This window comes from Ambystoma mexicanum, chromosome 2p, assembly GCF_040938575.1.
Source record: "Ambystoma mexicanum isolate Mex_15411 chromosome 2p, UKY_AmexF1_1, whole genome shotgun sequence".
Lineage (NCBI taxonomy): Eukaryota > Metazoa > Chordata > Amphibia > Caudata > Ambystomatidae > Ambystoma > Ambystoma mexicanum.
In genome coordinates this window covers 914,285,154-914,309,290 of record NC_090923.1, presented here as the reverse complement: position 1 = coordinate 914,309,290, position 24,137 = coordinate 914,285,154, and the positions used below count along the sequence as shown (strand labels likewise).

General features: G+C 47.2%; 1 protein-coding gene across 1 annotated transcript in view; it reads right to left on the bottom strand.

Annotated features, from left to right (window-relative positions):
- RELB (RELB proto-oncogene, NF-kB subunit) overlaps positions 1-24,137 on the bottom strand; it is a 738,804-nt gene that overhangs the window by 593,724 nt on the left and 120,943 nt on the right. Inside the window, exon 2 of the mRNA XM_069644627.1 lies at positions 7,144-7,194. Within this exon, the coding sequence (XP_069500728.1) occupies positions 7,144-7,194 (51 nt within the window). The remainder of the gene's footprint in view (positions 1-7,143; positions 7,195-24,137) is intronic.

Below are 24,137 nucleotides of genomic sequence, written 5' to 3'. Positions count from 1 at the left end.
GACTGTAAGGACTTAAAAGGTGTCCGGAAACTCACCACTCGTGCAGTTAACGATGGTAGCAATCCTCTGATGTCAAGAGGCCTACGTTTCATCCAGTGAAGGAACTGGCAACGGCACCCTGCACCAGACGCAGATGGAGAGTCCAGCATTCACCTATCTAAGGTGAGCACGTTGACCTTGGGGCTCCACGGAAAAGCGAGGAAGGGAAAGGGAGAGAGATACCCGACAACCCCAGATCATTAACCCCATATTCTTTCACCTGCAGATATCTCTCTCTTTGAGTTAGACACACAGTAAGAAGAGGATCAGCCCCGGAAGCCAATCGAGTCCTGCACTTCACTTTTCGAGTCACAGACACCATCCTGCCAAGACCGGTGCCTCCGTGGGAATCAGGTGAGCGTTACAGATTGACCAATCTCTGGAAGGTGGCAGGGGCATTCTTCAACCCAAAAGGTATGACCCTAAACTGGTAGAGTCCCTCAGGTGTTGAGAATGCCGTCTTTTTCTTCGCATGGTCCGTCAGCGCTATTTGCCAATAGCCTGAGGTAAAGTCAAAGGTGCTCACAATTGTGGCAGCACCTATGGTGTCCACGAGCTCATCAGCCCTGGGCAATGGGTGCGCATCAGTTTTGGTGACGGCATTGACTCCTCGGTAGTCCACATAGTACCTCCAATCCTTGGTACCTGCCTGGGAACTTGCCTTGGGGACAAGGACCACTGGACTGGACCAGGGACTGGTTGAGGGTTCAATAACACCCAGATCCAACATCTTGGCAACCTCAGCCTGGATGTGGTGCTTAACGGTATCTGACATACGGTAGCACCTGCTTTTTTGACAGGTACACTGTCACCAGTGTCAATTTCATGCCTACACCACGGTATAAGCCTGGTGTCAGTGAAAACAGAGCGGCATACTGCCAGATCGGGAGAGAGATGTACTCCCTCCACTGAGCCATCCTGAGGGTTGCTATGCAGCAAATCAGGAAGGGGCTCACTCTCATCCTCTTCTTGCTCTGAAGCTAGCAAGAGACATGAGACTTCAGCTCGCCCGTGGAAAGGCTTGAGCCTGTTAACATGGAATACCTGAGGGGCTACCCCAGGGACTCCCATGTCAACGAGATAATTGACTTCACCCATCTTGGAGATTATCCTGAAGGGTCCAGTCCACTTGTCTGCCAAAGTTCTAGGCTTGGTAGGCTCCATCACAAGGATTTCCTGTCCCAGAGTCCAATCCACTTGCGAGGCTTTAAGGTCATGCCAGTACTTGTTCAATTCCTAGCTGGTCTTGAGATTTGCTGTTGCCTGACCCATCATCTGTGTCATCCTCCGTCTGAGGCCTAACACAGCCCCCCCCACTTGCTTGGCAGGACCTGGAGGGGTGGCCTCCCAAGCTTCTCTGATCAAGGCAAGGGGCCCCATCACGGGATGTCCAGTAACTCAAAGGGGCTGAAACCAACACCCTCTTGAGGTACCTCTCTGTAAGCAAACAGCAGGCATGACAGGAGGGGACCCCATCTCCTCCTTAGCGGCTTTTCAAAAGCGTCTAGCATGCCCTTGAGAGTTTTATTAAACCTCTCAACCAGACCATTGGTCTGGGGATGGTAAGAGGTGGAGAACTTCTAGGTTACCCTGCACTCTTTCCACATGGTTTTCATGTAACTAGACATGAAGTTGGATCGTCTGTCAGAGACAACCTCCGTAGGTAATCCAACACGGGTAAAAATGCCCAGGAGAGCCCTGGCAACTACCTTGGCAGTAACAGCCCGAAGGGGTATAGCCTCAGGGTACCAGGTGGCCTGATCAACCAAGACCAGGATGAACCGATGTCCACCTGAAGTGGGAGGGTCAAGGGGACTGACAATGTTGATGCCCACCGTGTCAAATGGTGTGCCAACCACTGGCAATGGCTGTAGTGGGGAAATGACACTGCCTCCAGTCTTGCCAGATAACTGACAAGTTGGGCAGGTCCTGCAGTGGGACTTCACTTCTACTCCCATCCGGGGCCAGTAGAAATGGGCAGAGAGCCTCTGCTTAGTCTTCTTGGTACCAAGATGACCAGCTAAGGGCACCTCATGCGCCAACTGCAGCAGGAAGGGCCTGTAAACCTGGGGTACCACCAACCCCTTGAGGGCACCAGGTTCAGGCTTAGTGGGCTCCCTAACAAGGAGCTCACCCTCCCAATAGATTTGGAATGTCCTAGGCACTTCTCCTTGTGCCTGGGACAGGGCCCGTTTCCTCAGACCCTCGAGAGAGTGGCACTCTCTCTGTCCCTTACAGAAGTCCGCCCGGGAGGGTCCCCCTTCAGCTAACAAGCATTGAAGGTCGGGGTGGTCCTCCGGGTTGAGAACCTCTCCCACAGGAAAGTCTTCTGGCTCTTCTCCCACAGGAGTTGAGACGGGGTTCACCACTGGACCCAGCCCGTCCGGAGCATGGATCCCAATGGGTGCCGTCGGAACAGCAGGAAGAACAGGAGGCTCCTCCACAGAGGTGGCCTTCTTACTCTTCCGTTTCCTTTGCACCTTGGATTTCCCAGTCAGCGAGGGTACCGGGTTCGCAGCCGGACCCTGTGTGAACTGCGATCGGGTGACCACCACAGCAGCCATGGGTAGACCATCCGTGATCATCCCCAACTCGACCAAATCGTTGCCTAACAAAATTTTCGCAGGCACGTTGTCCTGAACCAGGACCCGAAGCTTCGTTGTCTTGTCTCCAATTGTAATGTTGACTAAGGGTACAGGCGATAATTTGGGAGGCCCACCTGCTAACCTGGTAGTTCTCAGAGGAGCACCTACATAGTCCTCTGGCTTGAGCAGGGTCCTGTCCACCACTGTCGTGCTTGCCCCAGTGTCGCTCAAACCAGTAGAAGGCTAGCCATTCAAGATGACACTTCTCAAAAACCTACGGTTGTTCTGTGGGATAGTTGCCAATACTTCTGCGTACTGGTCCCACGCCCCTAGGGACACTTAGGAAATCTCTACGGGAGCACCGAAGGTGATCCCAGTAGAGGAGGGGAGGACAGTGGCCTTCACCGCAGGTACGGAGTAGGGGTAGGTCAGGCTGACAGCCTGGACTCCAAGTGCCTTACACTTGGGGTCACCCCTTTGGTGATCCAGAGCCCCAAAATTCCAACAAGTGCCTGGAGAGCGGGGTATGGTACTGGAACCACTGGGACCCTGCTTTGCAGCAGGCAGACCACTACTCTTACTCCCACCCACAACAGACTTATCTCCACTAGGTTTTTGGGTTTTAGGAGAGGAAGGTTTTGGTTTACCCGATTGTGATTGCTTCTGGGACTCCCCAGCTTTCTGAGAGGTCCCCTTTTCTTTGTCCTTGTCCTTCCCACTGGAGTCCTTAGGGGACACCCGATGGGATATCCACTTGTCAGGCAACCTAGCCAGCTTAAAGGGGTCCCAAATGTTCTGGTCAGCAACATACTGACGCAGCTCTGGTGAATAGGCTTCCAAAAAAATGCTCAAAAAACAAAAGGTGGGACAATTCAACAAACGCTTTCACTTTGTAACCATCAATCCACCCCATCATGTTCATGTGTGCAGCACTCACCCAGACAACCCAAGACGCGTTCTCTCGTTTCTTAAAATCCCTGAACCTCTTAAGGTATTGGGTAGGTGTCTTGCCAAACTTGGCAATCAAAGCAGACTTCATGCACTCATACTGACCCCTTTCTTCCACACTCAGTTTCAGAATACAGTCATATCCAGACTGAGGTACTCTGCTTAACAAACACTTAGCCCAATCTCTCTTATCAACACCATGAATTGCACGAGCCATTTCAAACGCTTCAATCCATTGGAGGATATCAGAACCCTCTGCATACACACCAACCAATCTTTCATAAACTTGGTTGCTGGGGACCTGACACTCAACTGGTTTAGCTGAAGTCTCCACTCGAGCTTTCTCTAACTGGATTCGCTGACATTCAGTGCCCTTGTCTTTGAGTTCAAGATCTCTATTCTTGAGTTCCACTTGCTGTGCCAACTCCTCTTTCTTAAACTCAGCATCTATTTCCAACTTGCGGTATGCAAAGGCCAATTTCATCCTCAATAACTCCAGTTCCAAGGAATTTTTGGGGTTCGGAACAGAGGCAGCAGGAATGGCGGCATTCCCAGAATCAGATTCAGTGACAACCCTCGGGGCAGAGTCCTCATGGTTGCACCCCCCCCCCTTCAAGAGTTTCAGTATCAGTCTGGTAGTCCACCAGGGCAAATATCAGCTCAGCCCTAGACTTATCCACAAAGTCTAACTCCCTGGCTTCACAAGCATCTTGGAGAGCCTCTAAGCTCATCCTACTCAATTTACCATTTGCAATAGACTCCATTGCTTGTAATGCAGTTATCTTGTACACAAATAAACCTCAATTTAACAAAGTGCAGATATCCTTGTAAGTGGCACGGTTATACACATATTCTTTAAACCATAAGCATCCCACCGCTGCCACCCGTGTAAAGACCGGAGGGGGGTGGCTGTACTTCTGCTCTCTATATGGTAGAGGAGAGGACCCCAGCCAAGATTCTCTATTATTGGTACGTGGTCTAGCAATCAAGGCCTAGCTTCTCAGGAGGTGATGCAGGCTGGTTCTTAAGTACAGTGTAGTCCCCAAGCACCCACAAAGGAATGTCCGCACACTGTATTAGTTAAAACTCAGTCTTTATATGAATTAATATTCAAGGTTATGTACAATATCACGATAACTCACTTTGTACTCAGTTATCTATAATGGCAAATATACAGTTCTACGTGATACCACAAAGTGCATCAACTGTACAGTTAAATGACACACAAATCAGTTCGTAAAGGAAACCAACCATAGATATAAGCAGAAAGCAGTTGGTTAGAACAATTGGCAGAATACTGTCCCTACTACAGAGACACAGTTCTGTGTGGATATCCTCCCCCCCCTCCACCTGGGTAACCTGTAGAATAAAGATATATCACAAGCCCAGTCCATATATTGTTCACAAGAGACTTTCCAATAGTTCTGTAACCTCAAAGTACCTGGCGTTGTAGCGTTCCTCCTCAGGGAATTGACGGCCCTTCTTGAGTGCCCTCCCTTTAAGGCATGAGTCACGGGTCGAACGTCCAACAGAGAACAGGGTGAACTACGAAGGTGAAGTGGCAGCTTCTTTCCTAGCGGTGCTCGTCGACGGGGAAGCGTAAACGTCCTGCAAGGAAGAGGCATGCGGTGCACCTCGATGTCGATGGTTTTGGACCATAAAGAGTTTGAATAACTGTGGCCCAGCAAGGGCGTTGAGTCGTCAGCGTCTGCGGTCTTTGGGTGGCGGGAAACCCACCGGCGGATGTTCTTTGGCGCGTCGACGGCCTGGCCTTATCCGGCGGGATAAGGCGGGCGGCGGTGCGGACGAGCGCATCCGTGAATCGAAAGTTCTTAGGCAACGGGAGCACTGTGGCTCCGGTCGGCGACGGCGGCCGTCGACAGTGGCAGACAACAGTCTGGCTGCTTCTCTTTGGGATTCCACGGCAGTCCCCGTCTCCGGTCGGCAGCCTGTCGTAGGTCTGTCTACCAGGGAACTTTGGCAAAGATCAGTCGGTGCACGATGGTCCCTCGTAGCTCGGGTAGAGGGCGCCTTACCAGGTCTTCTCTGGGTCAGCAGCAGCTTTCAGATTGATGAAGAAGGGCAACAACAATTCTTCTCTTCCAGCACGGCTTCAAGGTCAAGCATCAGTTGCACTCCAGTTACTCTTTGTAGTTTGGACTTCAGCTCTGAACTCTTCGGAACACGATTCCTAGCAGTGAGAGGTCCCCAGATATACTGTTGATCTCCCATTCATTCCGCTGGGTCACACTCGAGCATCCAATCACTACAAATGGCATTCAGCAGTCTGTCAGCCAATCAGGCGCAGGGTGCATTCAGGCCATTCTTCTCCATCCAGACGCTCACAACACAGAATGTGGATTCGGACAAGTACCACGCCATTCAACACTACACACTGCATTCATACCAGTTTCGGGCAGGGCTGTCTCAGTCATTGTGTCAAACACCAGAAACCAGACTTCCACAACAGGAAGTGCATATTCGTCACACACTGCATTCACCCAGGTCCCACCAACAGGTGTACCCACAACATACGTTCGTTGGGAAGAGTCCAGCCAGTCTGGTCGGCACTTCCGCACACTACCATATATGGAACTTCCACCCAACAGCCAGTCAGGGGGAAGGGACAGAGTCAGGGCTTCCCGGACTTTGGGAAGATCAAGGTAACAGGCGATGGAAGGCAAGAGGCCACAGGGGCCATCTTGTCTCCATCAGGAATCTACCGATTCCAATGACAGGGTCTGGGCATCCCAAAATGGAGGACGCTCAGTGCACCAGTCAATTTAGCACGGAGCTGCCACCAGCCCGTACCCTGCTCTGGGCACCACACACAGGTGCCCAAAAACATACACTAGGCACACAGGGTTGTACCCTCACCCATGGGTGCCATAAGTATATGCCAGGGGTCTGTTCACCAAAACCAAAGGAGAGAGCTGCACCGCCAGGAGTCCCACATGAACTCCTGCGCGGAAAACACAACAGAACAAACGATAAGAAGCAGTAAAGGACAAGGATACGGAGGCCCTGTCCCTCCGATGCATTTCCAGCATCACAGCCCTACCAGTTTCCAGTAAACTCAGAGCATCATCCACCTACAGGACAGCAGCCTGTGTACCACACCATGGTCAGAACCCAGACTGATAGAACCACAACAGGCCGCAATGTGAGAGGTGAACTGCTGCATGCAGAGAATTGAGTTGGAAGCAATATAAATCACAGACCGTATCCACTGTGGGATTGGACACAGGAGGAGCATAGACTCAATGAAAATGTAAGTAAAAAACAGAGACTATTGAAAGCAATGGCCTAGACTAACAATGGCCTAGACTAACATAGAAGAGGAATCTAAAGCCATGCAGTGATGCACTTCAAAATTACAACTAAACCTTTGAATGAGCAATCAGGATAGTCAAAACAATGAATGGCCAGGAACTTTGTTCCCCAAGTGGGAAGCTTTGTATGTGTGAAGTGTTAAGATTTTCACATTGGTAAGAAAGAAAGAGTAAAGGATGTAGACTGCAGAGGGGCTAAGGAATAAACATGATTAAAGAGGAGGCAATTTGAGCCCTACCTGAGGCCTGCCCTTGGAGAATCTCTGGCCCGGGAATGGCAACAGGAACCTCTGTAAAAGAGATCACCACAATGATAAATATACAAAGCTTTAGATGCACACTAAAATTCCCAATATAGCCAAAGTATGGTTAACTTAACAATGAAATGTAAGCAATTATTCCCAACAGTACACATCCAGCGTTTGCAGTACTGCGTTTTATCACCAACACTAAACACCCTGCATTTGCAGTATTGCGTGTGTAGTTTCTATGATATTAAGATTTGATTTAACCCTCATCTTGAACTTACAAAACCCATTTACTGAAACACTTGTGCTTTCATTGCATCTTCTGTAAATCCTATTGACCAATACACTAACACCCCTCAAATAAATCTGCACTTGTGAAATTGAATTTTGCTGTCTTGCCATGCAACACCATCTCTCAGTCCTACCAAGCCTAAGCCCAGCATGGCCCCACAAAGGAGAAAGTCTTGGTTTCTGTTTGCATGGTCTTACCTTTGTGCTCCCGTTGCTCAGTTTCCAGGTATCTTCCCAGAATGTCACTCGTAATTGTCCCCCTGGCCCCCGATCCACCCTGCCCCCCGCCCGAGTACACACTTCATCTAGACACTCTGCATTGACCTGGTATGGGGAGCATACTGGGACACTGCACATAAGGTAGATCAATAACATGACCTTGCTGTGCCAAGACAACCAAAGATATACTCATGAACTGGCAGCTCTATGAAATTAGGCGCAGCTTGCTCCATTTCCTTCGACATGTGTTGAAGTCCAGACAGCCTGTTCCTACTCCCACGTAATTCTTTGCCCAGGCAGGATTTAGGGCACTTTTTAGGCCATTGCAAAAAAAAAAGTGATGAAGGGCTCATGACTGGACTTTAAAGAGTGTGGCACCCTCTACTTGCTACCTTTAGCCCCATCCCTATGCCGTCAAACAAAGCCTTTTTTATCAGTAGCTACAACTGTTCAACAGAGACACAATATGCTAATGCTCCTAGATTATTACCCACTTACTCCTAAGCAGAAAACTTTTTATCCACTCATTCCTTCTACAAAACATTATTTTGAGGATAAAAACCACCTTAAAAAGCAAGACAGGGGCATCCAAGATTGCAGCCGGTGGAGGAGGACGTGTGTGTGCGTCTCTCCCCGTCTGGACGCAACAGAAGAAAGGCAGAAGCTACATGGTTTGCTTATACACTAATTTCCCTCACACAATCAGACAAGAATTAATGAGCGAACCTGCTGAGGAACGAAAGATCCAGCGTTTGGACAGCCGAAAGGAGAACCCAATTGGAAGGGAATACGGAGCCCCGCCCATGGGAGACGAGATATGTGGCACTCCGGGCCATCAGCGAGGAAACAGCAAAGTTGTGAGTGACTAAGGTGCTGGGGTACAGGCCAGAAGACTACTGCCGGGGAAGCGGAGGCAGCATAAAGCGAGGGTGCACACCGCACAAAGACAGAGAAGCAGTGAGCGGCAACCACGAATGAGGGAGGAAAAGCCCAGCTGATCAGAGGTATGGCCGCAAATAAAAGCCACTTCACCGGCCTGCCCCGGGAAAGGAAATCATTAGAAGCAGAACAGAGAGATTGTCTCCCCCACACCCCCCCCCTTTCCACAACCCTCTCCCATCTGGGAGGGAAGAAAAACAGGCAAAAGGAGAGATCTCCCCTCACCCCCTCTCTGCAAACAGCAAGAGGGGTTCAATAAGGATCGCCTGGGGGTTGTGGGGGGGGTTGGAGTGGAGACAAGCAATAAGGGGAAGTAAACTCTAGGCATGAGGTAGGGAGACCCTGGCGGTGGGGGTCAAGAAGAGGAGGAGGAGCTCAGAAATTAAAAGAAGGCCTCAAATATCAAAGCAAAAGAAAGGGGGGAAGATAAGACGTTACCCCAGGAAAGCACTAATCCCACAGGAGAACGTGGTCAAGGCGTGGTGGGGAAAGGGAAGAAGGCAGTAAGGGGAAAAGAACCTCCTGGAAAGAATATTTAAGCAAAAACTAAGTGTAGAGGGCGCCATCTACCCCCACCACATTATTTCAACAAGAAATGTTTATTTATTCGGAGCCTGATAACTCTGAGAAGAGAAACACAAGCAGGTGAAACCTCGGAAAACTCCCTTCCCACTCCCACAAAAACAATAAATACGATAGAATTTAGAGAGTCCCTGTGGAAGAGGCCAGCACAGCACTCGCATTTCCAAAACAAGGGCAAAAGCAGTATCAACTTCCTAACAAATCCCCCACCCAAGACAAGCGACAACCATCATAACAACTGTGGGGCCAAGGGAACACTACAAACCCCAGAAGAGGAGAACTTGCCCAAATTCATCCAATATCATCAACAAGAGAAGAAGGCTCAATGGGTAGTAAAGAAGATATGCAGGGGTGGTTCAAAGAATTTCAAACTCAGTTTATGTCATCCTTTCCAACACAATTCTAATCGCTAAAAGACTAAATGAGACGGTCATTACAAGAACTCAAAGTAGATGTGGCTAAGCTAGAAGAAAGGACAGACATTTTGAAAAAAGCAGTACAAAGCATAGAGGAAGACACGAAAAAAAAAATGATGAAACTTTGGAGCGCTTAGCCCGCCTAACATGATTTGGAAATCCAAAATGAGGACTTGGAAAACCGATCAAGGCAATCGAAACTGTAGAAGATAAAGACTTAAAAAGCACAGCCCAACAACTATTCGCAGCAATATTAGAAACAGATAAAGAGGAACTGGTTCAAGTGAATAGAATACACAGAGTAGGTCCAAGAAGAATGGGCGAACCAGGCACTCGCCCAAGAGATGTACTAGCAGCAATTACATTCTATGGTCAGAAGGAACAGATCCTAAGGAAAGCAAAGGAGATCGGGCAAGTGCAAATAAATGGAAACAAAGTTCACTTCTATCAAGATCTAGCAACGTCCACTCTCCAAAAAAGAAGAGCGGTGTGGCCTGTGGTGAGATTTTTAAAGTCAAAACAAACGAGATACAAATTGACATTTCCCTTTGGCTTAGTATTCACATGGGAGGGGCGAACCCACAGGATAAAGATGTGTGAGGAAGGCGAGCAGATCCTAAATATCCAAAGGGAAGGAGGCACTATGGAAGACCAACGTAGGGGTGAAGTATCCCGCAGGAAACCATGGGAAAGGAAAACAGTAACAAGGAAAGAAAAACGTGGAACAGAGTACAGTGTCAGTGATCAAGGACACTTGGAACACGACAGCCTATGACAAAAAGATGTTCGAACAGGAAGAGGAAGGCACCTAGAAATACCCAGGAAAAATGGGTAAGACAAAAACACTTAACATATAAATGTGGCCCAGGGGGAAGGGGAAAAAGGGGCGCATCTCGGACCCAGTAGTGGGGTTTAGTAATCCCCACAATGTCGTCTCTGGAGAGGGCCAGGCACGACGAACATTCCGTCTGAGCACTCGTAGGAAGCTGGTCCCTCCCCAGGGAAAGGGAAAGGGTGGGGAGTGTGGGGGAAGAGTTGATGTTCACAAGTTGTGAAAGGGCGAGGGGAGGGAGGAGCCCAGAAGTGGGAAAAATAAACGTCTCAGACTGGTAGACATTAGGAGAGGAGAAGAAGGAATCCCGATGAAGGAGCTTAAAGTGCTGACATACAATGTGCGAGGGCTAAATACCCCAGTCAAAAGGAAAAAAGTTGAACACCTTTTAGGGGGTGTAAATGCAAACATATTGATGTTCCCAGAGACACACATAAGAAAAGTAAATAAATGGAAATACAAACTTAGGGGATACACTCAAAGATATCAATCGAATGTGGGGGAAAAGAAAGCAGGGTCCTGATAGCCCTAGATCGTAGGCTAGGAATACAGGTTAAGGAGACGGCTGTGGACTAAGAGGGAAGATGCATACTTCTGAACGCATTCCTGGGGGGCCAAACCGTAACACTAGAATCAATATAAGCCCCAAATATGGGGCAAGATGGGTTCATAAGGGAAGTCATGTCAAAACTGGAGACCTTTGCGAAAGGAGAGACAATTCTAAAGGGCAATTTTAACATAGCGTGGATCCCTGAACAAGACAGGAGCAGGAAATTAGCACAAAGAACACAAACCGCATCCAAAGAGCTAAAACAAAAGATGGCAACACTGGCTCTACATGATACATACAGGGTAGTCAGGGGACAAGAACATGGATATACACATTATTCCCACTCCTCTAACTCAAGGATTGATTACTTGTGGGCTTCGACAGGGCTATTGCGGTACATAAGGGAAATCAATGTGGGAACAATTTCTCTGTCAGACCATGCCCCACTGTGGATGAGCATGGAGTGGGTGAATATGAAGGGGGAATCCTGGAACTGGGAATTCCCAATAGACCTTTTACATGACCCAGAGATGTGTGAAATAATAGAAGAAAACTGGAGCAATTTATTTTGCGAAAACTCATCTGAAGAAGTTCCCCAGGAGATGATATGGGATGCATTTAAGGCGGTAACGAGGGGACACCTAATGGCGCTTAAAGCAGGTAAAGAGAAAAAGATCTGGAATAGAAGTTAAAGGACATACAAGAGGAAATGGCAAAAGCACCAAATAATAAATTAAAGGCCATGAGACATGTCCAGGGACAATTGGAGACATTAAGAACAAAAAAGGCCTTACTATATCTAAAACAGTGGTACCATGTAAAAGCTAATAAAGGAACAAGTTACTTACCTGTAACTGTTGTTCTCCAGCATGGGTCTGGCATGGATTCACATGCTCATGAATATTCCCTGTCATCAAGCCGGGAAACCTCCGTAAAAGAAAAAACTGTTTAACTTTCGTTTATAAACGGTCTTTCTCCTATAAACCAATGACTGCCCTCTCTGTAAGCCCCTCCTCTGGCAGTTAGCTTCAGATTTAGTGGCAGTAGGACCAAGAGAAGAGCCGAAGAGGGGCAAGCGGGAGGGTTTGCATGTGAATCCATGACAGACCCATGCTGGGGTACAACAGTTAAAGGTAAGTAACTTGTTCCTTCTCCAGCATGGGGTCTGGCATGGATTCACATGCTCATGAATAAAGAATACACTGCAGTACATATTAACAGCACCACAGGAGGTGGCAAGGCTCAACAGAAACAATTACTCTTAACTCACCACGATCACCTTCAAGTGATCAGGCTGTGCAGCACTGCTTGGCCGACTCTGGACTCCTCTCTGGCATCCCTGTCGACGCAGTATAATTTCGTGAATGTGTGTGTCGACTTCCACATAGCAGCCCTTTTCAAATGTCCAGCAGGGGCACACCAGAAAGGAACACTGTCATTGCAGCGATCGCTCTGGTAGAATGGGCTCTCGGATGGTCACGCAGCGGTCGGTTTGCCAAGCAGTGACAATGAGTGATGCAGCCGGAGAGCCACCTGGAGATGGACAATGCCTTCCCATGGTTCACAGGGCCAACATTCATAAACAGCTGAGAAGTCTTCCGGAAACTCTTCGTGCGGGCCACATAAAACCTCAGCACTCGAGCCACATCCAGCGAGTGCAAAGTCCTTTCAGCCGGCGACGAAGGCGTCAGGAAAAAAAACAGGCAACACCAAGGGTTCGTTGAGATGAAATTCTGACTCAACTTTGGACATGAAGGAGGGGTGCGTCCACAGCACCACCCTTGTCTCGTGGAAGGTCAAATAAGGCAGCTTGCAAGACAGGGCCTGGATCTCACCTACTCTTCTGGCAGAGGTGATGGCCACGAGGAAAGCCATCTTCCAAGACAGAAACTTGAGCAGAGCTTGATGCATAGGCTCAAATGGGGGCACCATAAGCCTAGTCAGTACCACTTTCAATTCCCACCCTGGGGTGGGAGCCTTCACCGGCAGGAACGAATAAAAATGTTCCTTGATGAACTCCTTGACCAGACGGTACAACCAGGAGGGAAGACCATCCTGGACAACGGGTGTAGGGGAAGATAGCCGCCAGATGCACCTTGATGGAGGTGTGTGCCAGCCCCAATTTAGCCAATGACAACAGTAACAGAAGGACTTGAGGGAGGGGGGGGGGGCCGTGACCCTCAGAGGGTTAATCTTCTGCGACCGGCACCAAGTCTCAAAACGCCTCCATTTGTGTCTGTAGCACTTAAAAGTCGACGCCACTCTGGCCCTGGCGCGGACCTCCCTGCAGTCCGCCGGCAGCTCATAACCACTGAACTCTAATGCTGTAGGAGCCAGGCCTTCAGGTTCAGCGATCTTGGGTCATGGTGCAGAATTGCGCCTCCCTCCCTGGCGAGAAGATATGGGACAACTGGAAGCTTGACTGGAGGGGGCACTGACATGCTGAGAAGGTCTGGGTACCAGATCTGCCTCGGCCACGCTGGTGTGACGAGGATCATCCTGCACCAGTACCGTCGGAGGTGACTGATGACTCGTAGTAGTAGTGACAAAGGGGGTAGGGGGAAGGGAGGGGGAGAACGCGTACAGAAACACGCCTACCTAAGAGAAGGAAAATGCATCCCCCATGCTCTCTGTTGGGGTAACCTGCTGTCACAAACAGATTGATCTGGGAATCTTCAGGAAAACATTGTCCACTTGGACCCTGCCGAAGCTCCCACTCATGGCAAGATCGCAGCTCCTTGCTGAGAGAGTCGGCGATGGTGTTCTTTACTCCTGCCAGGTGAAACGGAATGAGGAACATCACCTGGGCGACGGCCCAGTGTCACAAGTTCTGCGCCTCTCTGGAGAGCGTTGAGGATCTGGTGCCGCCCTGCTTCTGGATGTAAAACAATGTGGTGGTATTGTCCGTGAATACCCTCACGACTTTGCCCTTGAGGGACAGAAGAAATTACTAGAGGGCCCATAACACTGCCCATAATTCCAGTACGTTGATGTGTAGCGTCTTCTCCGGCAGCCACAGGCTTCTGATGTGTAGATGTCCGGTGTGGGTTCCCCATCCTTCCAGGGAATCATCGGTTGTGTCTGTCTCCTGGTATGGGGAGCTCTGGAAGTCCTTGCCTCCGGCTATGTTGGAGCGCACGCCCCACCCCCTTATCGCCTGACAGAACAACTCATCGAGCGCAATTCTGTCCTAGAAGCTTCCGGACACCTGAATCCTACGGGCATCCAGGAATTCCTGGAGCGGACGCATCCACAACCTGCAGAGCCGGATCAAGTATATACATGACGACATCATGCCAAGTAGCGACTTGATGGTCCTCACCGTGGCAACCTACAGTGCAAACAGCCGTTGCACCTTGCCCAAGATGGCAGCTATCCTCTCCTCCGATGCCAACACCAGGAAGGACATCGCGTCGAGCCTGGATCCCAGGAACAGTGCGTCCTACGATGGAGTCGAGCAGGACTTTGCATAATTCATGAGAACCCCAGGTCCGTCAGCAGTCAGACGGTCCTCGCCGTGTGATCAACGGCGATGTCCATTGACTTGGCCAGTCGTCAAGGTAAGGATACACATGAATCCCTTGTAGTCGCAGAGAGGCCGCCACCGGAGCCAGGCACTTTGTGAAGACTCAGGGCGCTGACGTCAGTCCGAACGGGAGAGCCTTGAACTGGTAATGCTTCCCCCTGTACGACGAACACAGGAACTTGCGATGCTTTTTTCGTGGATGGGGACGTGGAAGTATGCGTCCTCTAGATCCAATGACAGAAAGTCTCCCTCCTCCAATTGGCTGAGCATGTGCTGCAGCGTGACCATCCTGAACGTCTGGGACTTTATGTACTTGTTGAGTCGTAGATCAAGAATGGGCCTGCAGCCCCCAGTCTTGTAACATGAGTAAACTCTGGAGCCCCCAGAGTCGCTTCGGAACCGGCTCTATCGCCCCCTTTTTTTTTTTTAACATGGACCAAACCTCCAGCAGCAGCTGAGGAATGTGTTGTTCCTATCAGGTCACAAGTGGTATTCGCAGACACTTCTGTTGAAACTCCAAAGTGTGTCCGTGGGCAAAAGCGTCCAGCACCCATCGATCGGTAGAGATGGTCTCCCACATGCTGATGAAGTTCGCCAGCCGGCCTCCCACCGGGGTGCAAGGGTGGAAGCCCGACATCTTGGCCGGTTCAGTCCTGCTTGGAGGCCGGCATGCCGCCCTGGGAGCTTGATGACGATGACAGTCACGACCCGTTGACTTCCTGGGTCATGGAACGGGAGGATTGGCGGTAAGGAGACGATCGCCCGTCGAAACTCCTCAAAGACCTGCTCGACTTCCCTCCTGAGGAACGAAAGGACGGACAGGGCTGTTGCAGTGTGCCCAGGGCACTGGACCTCTCTGTGTCGGTCTTGATGGCCTGGAGAGAGTAATCGGCTGCCTTCCCGAAAAGATTGTCTCTGTCGAACAGCATGTCCAGGACCCTCGTCTGGACCTCTTGCCTAAAGTTGATAGTCTTGAGCCAGCCACGATGACAAAGGCAAACCCTGTTTCCCATCTGGCAGAACCCTGTGTCTGCAATGTCGTGGTCCAACGCCACCTCGCCTTCCTGAAGGATCTCAATTGCCTCGACCCGTTTATCATTGGGGAGGAAATCCAGGAGTGGAGCCATCTTGTAGCAAAGCTCCCGCTCATATCTGGCCACGATTGCTAAAGCGCTGGCCGCCTTGACCCTTTCTACCCATGGAATCCAATTTTTCCCCCTCGTTGTCCAGGGGTGCAGATGAAGAAGACGAGTTTGATGACTTCTTCTGAGCGGCCACTGAGTCCGGCGACGGCTCAGACCGCAGCCACTTGGGTGCAGACTCTGGCACCCAGCATTTCTTTTTAAGTCGGTCCCTCTTTGCTGAGGCGGGGTTCCTCAACAGCGCCAGCCCCTCATCCCAGACGTCGTCCAGGAGTGGTACCAACAGAATGGTCTTCCTTTTCACCGCACGGCGCTGGTACAGGAAGCCCTTCTTCTCGTCGGGTGTTAGCTGGAAGAGTTCCGACGCACGGGCGATCATGGGGTGAGGGATCCCACTTCGTCCGTCGGAAACTAGCTCCTCCTCGTCGGATGACGAGATGTCCGTGCCCTGGAGTTCTTCTCCACCTCCCAACCCCCCTTCTTTGGGTCCTAAGGGGTCGGTCTCGGGCTAAGGTCCGGCATCCTCTACTCCAGAGTCTTTTCCAGCAAGAGCCACCCTGGCTGTCGTAGGTGTAACCTGGGCCGGGTCAGCCCCTTTTGTCTTCGAAAGGGAGGCCACCACCCACTCGATAGAGGACGATTTGGCCTGGATCACCTGGGCCTTCACGGGCAAGTCAGACAACTTGTCCTGCTTGGCCTTCTCCGGTACCTCCCCCAGCTTCCACGGGGTAGCTGACTTTCTCTTTGACGAAGAGCTGGAGCGGTGGCTGGAGATTGATGCTGATGGAGACGAACGCGCCCTGACTGTCGCAGGACCTGCTTGCTCGGCGACCCCAACGGAAGCGGACTCGCAGTGCTTGGCCTCATCTTGGGCCCCCACGGTGGAACACCCTCAAAGGACTTAGAAGCCTGCTGTGACTGCTTTGAGCCAGGTCGCCAGCCAGACATGTCGATTCTTCACAATCTTCCTCCTTGTGCTTCAGGTGTAGACAATACAGGTAGTCGGAATGCTTGTCGTCCGTAAAAACATTCCGCAAACTGCAGCTGGTGCAGAGCTCAAAGACAGAAGGCCCGTCCTCCTACTCTGACATGGTCCAGTACGATGTAGACCTGATGGTCTTCTGGAAAATTCCAAGAATAAAACACTTGACAATTTCATGAAAGATGCCGAAAAACGGATCCCCGTTAATTGTACGAATAGACGATGGAGCACATGAGCTCAATTCAACAAAATAGGGTTTTCCTACCAAAAAAGTGTGAAAAACGCAGAAAGCTCTAAGAGCGAAACACAAGGACTCCCAACACTTGAACATGCAATAAAAATCTGAAGATGGCTGCCAGAGAAGGGGCTTAGGGAGAGGGCAGTCATTGGCTGGGGGCAGTATGACCTAGAGCTCAGTGATTGGTTTATAGGAGAAAAACAGTTTACAAAAGAAAGTGAAACTGTATTTTCTCTTACAGAGGATTCCCAGCCTGATGACAGGGAATATTCATGAGCATGTGAATCCATGCCAGACCCCATGCTGGAAAAGCAGATATACAGCTCACCCTTTTTTTCCTTTAGTTGTCTGGTTAACAGACAATCTTCAGAATAACCTAGGACAGGATAAAACGGCAAACAAAGAAATGGCATACATTTTCAGGGAATACTATGAGAAATGGTATGCCTCTGATAACCCCTCTGAAACAATGGCAAAAGGAATATTTAAAGGGTCTCCCTATCCAGCATAAAAGGGAAGAACAGGCAGAACTAGACAAGGACATACAGGAAGAAGGTCAAAAAAGCAATAAAAGATCTTCTAAAAAATAAAGCCCCGGTCCTGGATGGATACCCGGCTAGCTTCTACAAAAAATGTGCGACATATTGACCCCAATTCTCATGAGATTATTTAATACATTCAAGACTAAAGGAAACATAACCCCATCGATGAATGAGGCTAAGTTGGTAGTATTCCACAAACATGGGAAATACCAACCACCACCAGGGTCATACCGACCAATAGCTCTAATAAATTGAGATGCTAAATTATACACGAAAATACTCGCTAATAGAATGAGTTCTCTTTTACTGAAATTAATTGGCCAGGAACAATCAAGCTTTATACCGAACAGACAAACATTTGACAATATTCGTAGAATCTGCCATCTAATAGAAAAAACAGGAAAAACCCAAAACCAAGCAATCTTAGTGTCACAGGATGCAGAAAAAACATTTGACAGAGTCGAATGGTCGATGTTATTAAACACACTAGAAACATATGGGATTTGGGTCAAAGTACCTTAACATGGTGCAGGCTAATTACGTGACACCATCGATTCACATAGATATAAATGGCATCATGTCGGGCAAGGTAGATCTAAAACGAGGAACCAAACAAGGGTGCCCTCTAGCCCTGCTGCTCTATGCCATATATTTAGAATCCCTATTAATTAAGATACGCGAACTAGACCAGCTGACAGGAATAACAATTGTGGGAGAAAGTCACAAAACAAGCGCCTTCGCAAATGACATGTTAGGACCCCTTTCGAATCCGGAAAGCTTGCTACCAATATTAATGAGAGAACTCGAAGAATTTGGGGTGATAGCAGGATTAAACATCAATAGGCAAAAATCAGAAAATGCTTAACCTATCAGAGGACCCAGAAGTAATGCATAAATTATTATCAAACATGCAGCTGAAACAAGTGGAAAAGGTTATAGCATACCTGGGCATAACACAAGAATAGAACATATGTATGATGCAAACTACCCACAGTTAATGGAAAAAGTCAAAACAGACCTGATGAAATGGAACCTGCTTACGATAACATGGTGGGGGAGAATGACAACAATAAAGATGGCGATACTTCCCAGACTATTGTATTATTTCCAGGCATTGCCCATTAGAATCCCGAAAATCTTCTTCTGATCCTTGAATAGGGCCATTATTTTATATATGGAAGAGAACACCTCCAAGGGAAGCAATGACCACACTCACGGCACCAAGGGAAAAGGGGGGGGGTTTGCATTCCAGCACTTAATATATTATGAGGCAGCACAACTGAGGTCATGAGGGTATGGCAGGCCTCCAGATAAGGTGCGTACCAGGCCTTTTACGCATGAAAACCTTGTCAATACGACAGCTTTATTATTTTTCTGTGTACATTTACACATAGGTTTAGAGCAAAGGGCAGTGCAAAGGTCAGGTTACTTGACAGAAACCAGAAGGCTTTGTTTGATTTTTATCTACATGGATCTAATTGCAAGCCACCTCTGAAACAGAATGGATTTCTCTGAAGCCTTTTAAAAAAAAAGAAACTGCACACTGTGATAAAAGGAATGGTTTCTTTCCATTCAGATTCTGCTGTTTTGATGCTCATGGAGCAAACAGAAGCACTGTGCATATTTATTTTCCTAGAATGTTATGATTGTATAATTAATAAGATGGAAAATTAAGTTGCAATTGAGAATTGATATTTTATAACAAATTATGCTTTTTTCCAGTGAAAGCAAACCTGTATTGCACAATTGTATTTTTCAGAGTTCCGGTGCTGTGTGAATAATCATGCGGAGGCACATAATTTTTACACCTATAATTTCATTTACACTTTAATTATAAAAACAGTGTCTAAAATGATGACTATGCACAGTCTAGTTACATCCATTCAACCTTGCAGTCAATGGGGTACATTACTATAAATGGTCAGTGGCAGCAGAGTCTTTGCTCAAGGGTGAGTGACTCATTACACCAATCACAGGTGTTCTAGCCTCTCAAATCTTAAAGACTGCAATTACAACATCCAAAACTTGACTCTCCAGGAAGTGCAAGTGCTCATCAAAAACAAACAAATGAAAGTTACATTGGTAATTGAAATAGAAACCCAGAAAAACCTGTCCCTGTGATAATCCAGATAGGTATTTAACTTTATGTAGCGCTTCATAAATGGTTTGTCGAGCATCTAGGTACTGTGAATATTGTACCTGTTGACAATCAGTTATCCAACCTCTGGAGGATGTTAGCCAATAAGATAGCTCAGTCAGTTGAGCACTCGTTGCTACAATCTGTGTGTGATCTGTAGGTTGCAGGTTCGAATCCCGGCAAGGACAACTCATCCTTTCGAGGTCAATAAAGGAATACCGACTTTGGCTTGGTGATAATTGTGATAAATATGTTCTATATGCAGCGCTTTGCCAAAACCGCTATATACAGAACCACTTGAACATATTAGATTTAGATTTTAGCATGGAGTCCTTGCCTCTGTGCACTGTTGTATCATAACATTGGCATACCATTAGGTAGTAATAACTTCATGAAATGTGGACTTTCATTAAACATCAAAAGACAATTCTGCTATCGAACCTCAAAACACACCATACAATTCATGTTTGCTTTACTATGATATGATAGGTTATTTATAACACCAAGAGGTATAATACCCAGAGGTTTCTAAGCGTGGACCTGGGGCTCGAACCTGTGTTGCTCCATGTTGTCTTGCTTCAAAGGTGAGCACGTTGCCGCTGAGCTATCCTCCCGAGATGTAATTGGCTAGGTTTTTGTGATTTCGAACATTTAAATATATACAGGAGAGATCACATGGCCAGACCATAGAGAGATATTGAAAGGTGTATTATGTCACAAAAGAGAAAGATGCCACATAGTAATGATTTCCATACAGTTTTTGCACACGTCGGATGGAAGTCACATACATTTTGCTCTCCTGCAAAGGAGAAAAGTCATTTTTACTCTCTTAAAATCACATTTACTCTCAAATTTAAAAATAGGGAGTTACCATCTCTGGTAACTACAACACTGACGCCACTAGGATTAACGAAATCTTCGCCATCATTCAGGCATGGATGGCCACACATGGCCTCTGTCTGAGTGATGAGAAGACTGAGCTCCTCCTAGTCGGGTCCCCCAATAATCTACAGAACCTCAGCCCTGATTATTCGAACTTCACCATAGAAGGTAACATCATCCCAGTTGTGAAGAACGTGAAAACGTTAGGCTTCTACCTGGACGCCAATACCAACCTCGCCAAACAAGTCAATATGACTGCCTCAGCCACCGCTTACACGGGAAAATTAAACCGGGCCTGTAGACCGTTCCCATCTACAAACAGTTGCCTCATTCTGGCGAGAGCCCTTATACAATCAAAGCTGGACTACTGTAACATCCTCTACCTTGGTGCCAACCAAGCTATAATCAAGAAACTTCATATCCTCCAAAATAATGCGCTGAGAGCAGCTCTAAATATTCCCAAGAGGGAGCACATTTCCCACACAAGAATATCTTGCAAATGGTTATCCATTCAGCAGAAAATTGACCTAAAAATCCTTTGCCTCACCTACAAAGCCTTAAACCACCTAGCCCCCCAATACTTGACTAACAAACTCACTCTTAAACCCAACACAAGAGTCACCAGATCATCTAATACCCTCAGCCTCATCGTGCTCAGATTCACTGCCAAAAGAGCAGGAGGCTCGAGCTTCACTGTCCTCACCCCTCAACTTTGGAACACCTTGCCACTGAATATTGAACTGGTCAAATCCTTCCAATTGTTCCGAAATCTAGTCATTAGCTGGCTACTGGAGAAGGAAACCCTTAGATAGAATAAGCTCAATTCTTGTTGTATATATTGTACTTAATCTGAAATGCTCCTTACTACCTGCCTGTACATACCATATATGGCATATTTCCGCCACAATTGTATAACTGCTTGTATACTGTAACTTTGCAACTTGTCCTCAAGCGCCCATTTACCCCAGGGTCTGGAGCGCTATACTAAATAAAATAAACAAACAAAATACTCCCACCTCAAAATCGTATCTGGAGCACTGGGGAATGGTTAGGGGGTGATCGAAACAAAATCTGGGCAAGACAGAATCAGGGACTCTTGTGGATCGACAAAAAGAAAAGGCATCCAAATACCAGGATAAGCGAGATAATGAGGGTAGGAGTGGCGATTTGGGACCAAGCAACGGAAAGGGGGGCAGGGTCCCATCTGTAAAACCATCCCCATTTTGTCGTTTGTTTGGAAACCCGGAATTCCAACCAGGAATGTAAAGAGGCATTTAAAGAAATGGGAAAGAGTAGGATGTCAGAAATTAAGGGACATGTACCAGGGACAGTCAATCAAAACATTTGAGGAATGAATTCAAGAAATAGGCTTGGCAAGGGGGGGGATAGATTTAAGTATACTCAACTGAAACACTGTCTTAGCTCCCCAATAATTAAAGAGGTATCCACAAGACAATTAACACCATTCCAACAGTTTATAACCACAAATGCAGGAACAAAATGCTTGGTTTTCAAATGCATAAAAACATCTGAATGATCAAGAGGAGTGGGTACAATGGAACTATATGAGGAAATGGGGGAAAACACTGGGTGAAACCATATCAAGAAACCAGTGGGAATATGTGTGAGGAATAAACCCCAAACTAACGCGTTCTTTTCAACTAAGGGAAATGTGGACAAAGGTACTTCTGCAATGGCATTACACACCAGAGAGGATCCACACGATGTTCCCTCTAACATTAGATCAGTGCTGGAGGGTGTGTCAGGAAGTGGGAGACTGGCTACACATATGGAAAACATGCCCTATAATACAACCATTCTGGGACGAGGTTAATAAACAGGTGCAAGAAATACATCAGGGAATGGAACATATGGGGGTAAGATCTGGTTGTGTGCAATGTGGGAATCGGGATCGAAAACTCCCACCAAAACTCAGAAAAGAGGACTAATGATAATGCTCATCGTGGCATGGTTGTCGATTGCACAAAAATGTAAACAGACAGCCCCCACGATACAGGACTGGCTACAATAAGTATGGAACTTCGTTGCCCTGGAATGGGTAACATACAAACTCCAAAGGGACCAGGAGAAATTTAAATCAAGAATGGGGCCCTATCCTGATATAATTACAAAGTGACTATATGATCCAGTGGTGCCCGCATAAGATTCGAATTTTGGGCTTATGATCTACCATGACAAGGCAAAGGGAGAAAGAGACTAAACACACTTCAGAGGGATGGAGGGGTTGTTGGGAAGTTCAAATGAAATGTTGTTGAAGTGAAGCGATGTATACTTAAAAATAATACAAATATAAAAAAATAAATTAAAAAAGCAAAATAAAATACAAAATTTGAAAACAGCATTACTATAAACATGAACAATTGGCATACAAATTCCCTTTTAAATGCAATGCTTTTTCAATGGAAAACAATATACTGCATGCGTGATATTCCTCTCAGAAAGGGAAAGCAGGGTTTGAAATCAAGGGAGTTATTTAGCTCCTGCTTCTATCCTAGGAGACCAACAGCTACCAGGAGCTACTTTTGGCTCCCCAGGCAATTGGTGCCTTGCAAACATGCATTTGTTACATTAAATTTAAGTATTTGAAAATGCTAATAAAGAATTAGTAAAAACATTTAAACATAATAAATCACACATAATGGACAAAAAGGTACAGTGTGCATCTCACGTGGAAGTTTCGCAGTGCGCCTGGTACTTGCTCCTGGTTCCCCAGCGGTAGCTCCTACCTACTGGGTAGGAGCTGGTTTTAGCTCACGATCATTGCATCTTAATTTCGAACCGTGGGAAAGCAACTACTTCTTAGCACTAATTGTTTTAAACTTGCATGCCCTTAACATTGGTACAAGTTATGTTCTTCTATGGTCTAAGAATTGGACAAAAGAAAAGAAAAAAAAAATTGTCAAATCATCCACTGTCAAAGCATCAAAAAAGAAAGTCAGAGGAAGACTAAAATGTTGATTAAAATTCCAGTGAGTAACTGCAAACGCCAGTGGGAGACTATTTGCCTTGAAACTAAACAACGCAGCCCTCTAACGATGCTCATGGATCCATCTGCCATACTTTTCCATATGATGGTACAACTCATTATCAAAATAATGTTAGACTGTCTGCTTAACACACTTGATTAAATAGTTTATTTCCATCCACTCAGTCAGCTGTACTTTTTCAACCACCATTACAGACCTCAAAATCTAGAATGATTGTTCACTCTCTCACATAACTAAGAGAATGATTTATCAAAATAAAACCATAAAAAACCTGAAATGAAACACCTCACCATAAAAAAATGGAAACTCTTATCCAATGCATCTTCTATTCATTCTCCATCCTTTCAGTCAGCAGTTCTATTGCAGATACTTTCTCCCACCCACTACCATTATTAGCTTACATTCAGATTTTTCATGTCTTCAACAATTCCTCAACTTCTCAAATCCATTGAAATCTCATCCATTAAACCGAAACTAGCATTAATGGGAATATGGGAAGAGACAGTTTTCACAAAACATGAGAAAACTTTCCTGGCTGTAGCAATGGGACTTGTTAAAAGACTGATGGCAGCATCCTGGGAGAGCGCCCAAGGTTAAATCAGTAGTCTGCGGAACTGGACCGCTGTATGGCCCTAGAAAGAAGAGTATACAGAGCTAGGGGTTGCCCCGGTGAAATTCACGAAGATATGGGGGAAGTGG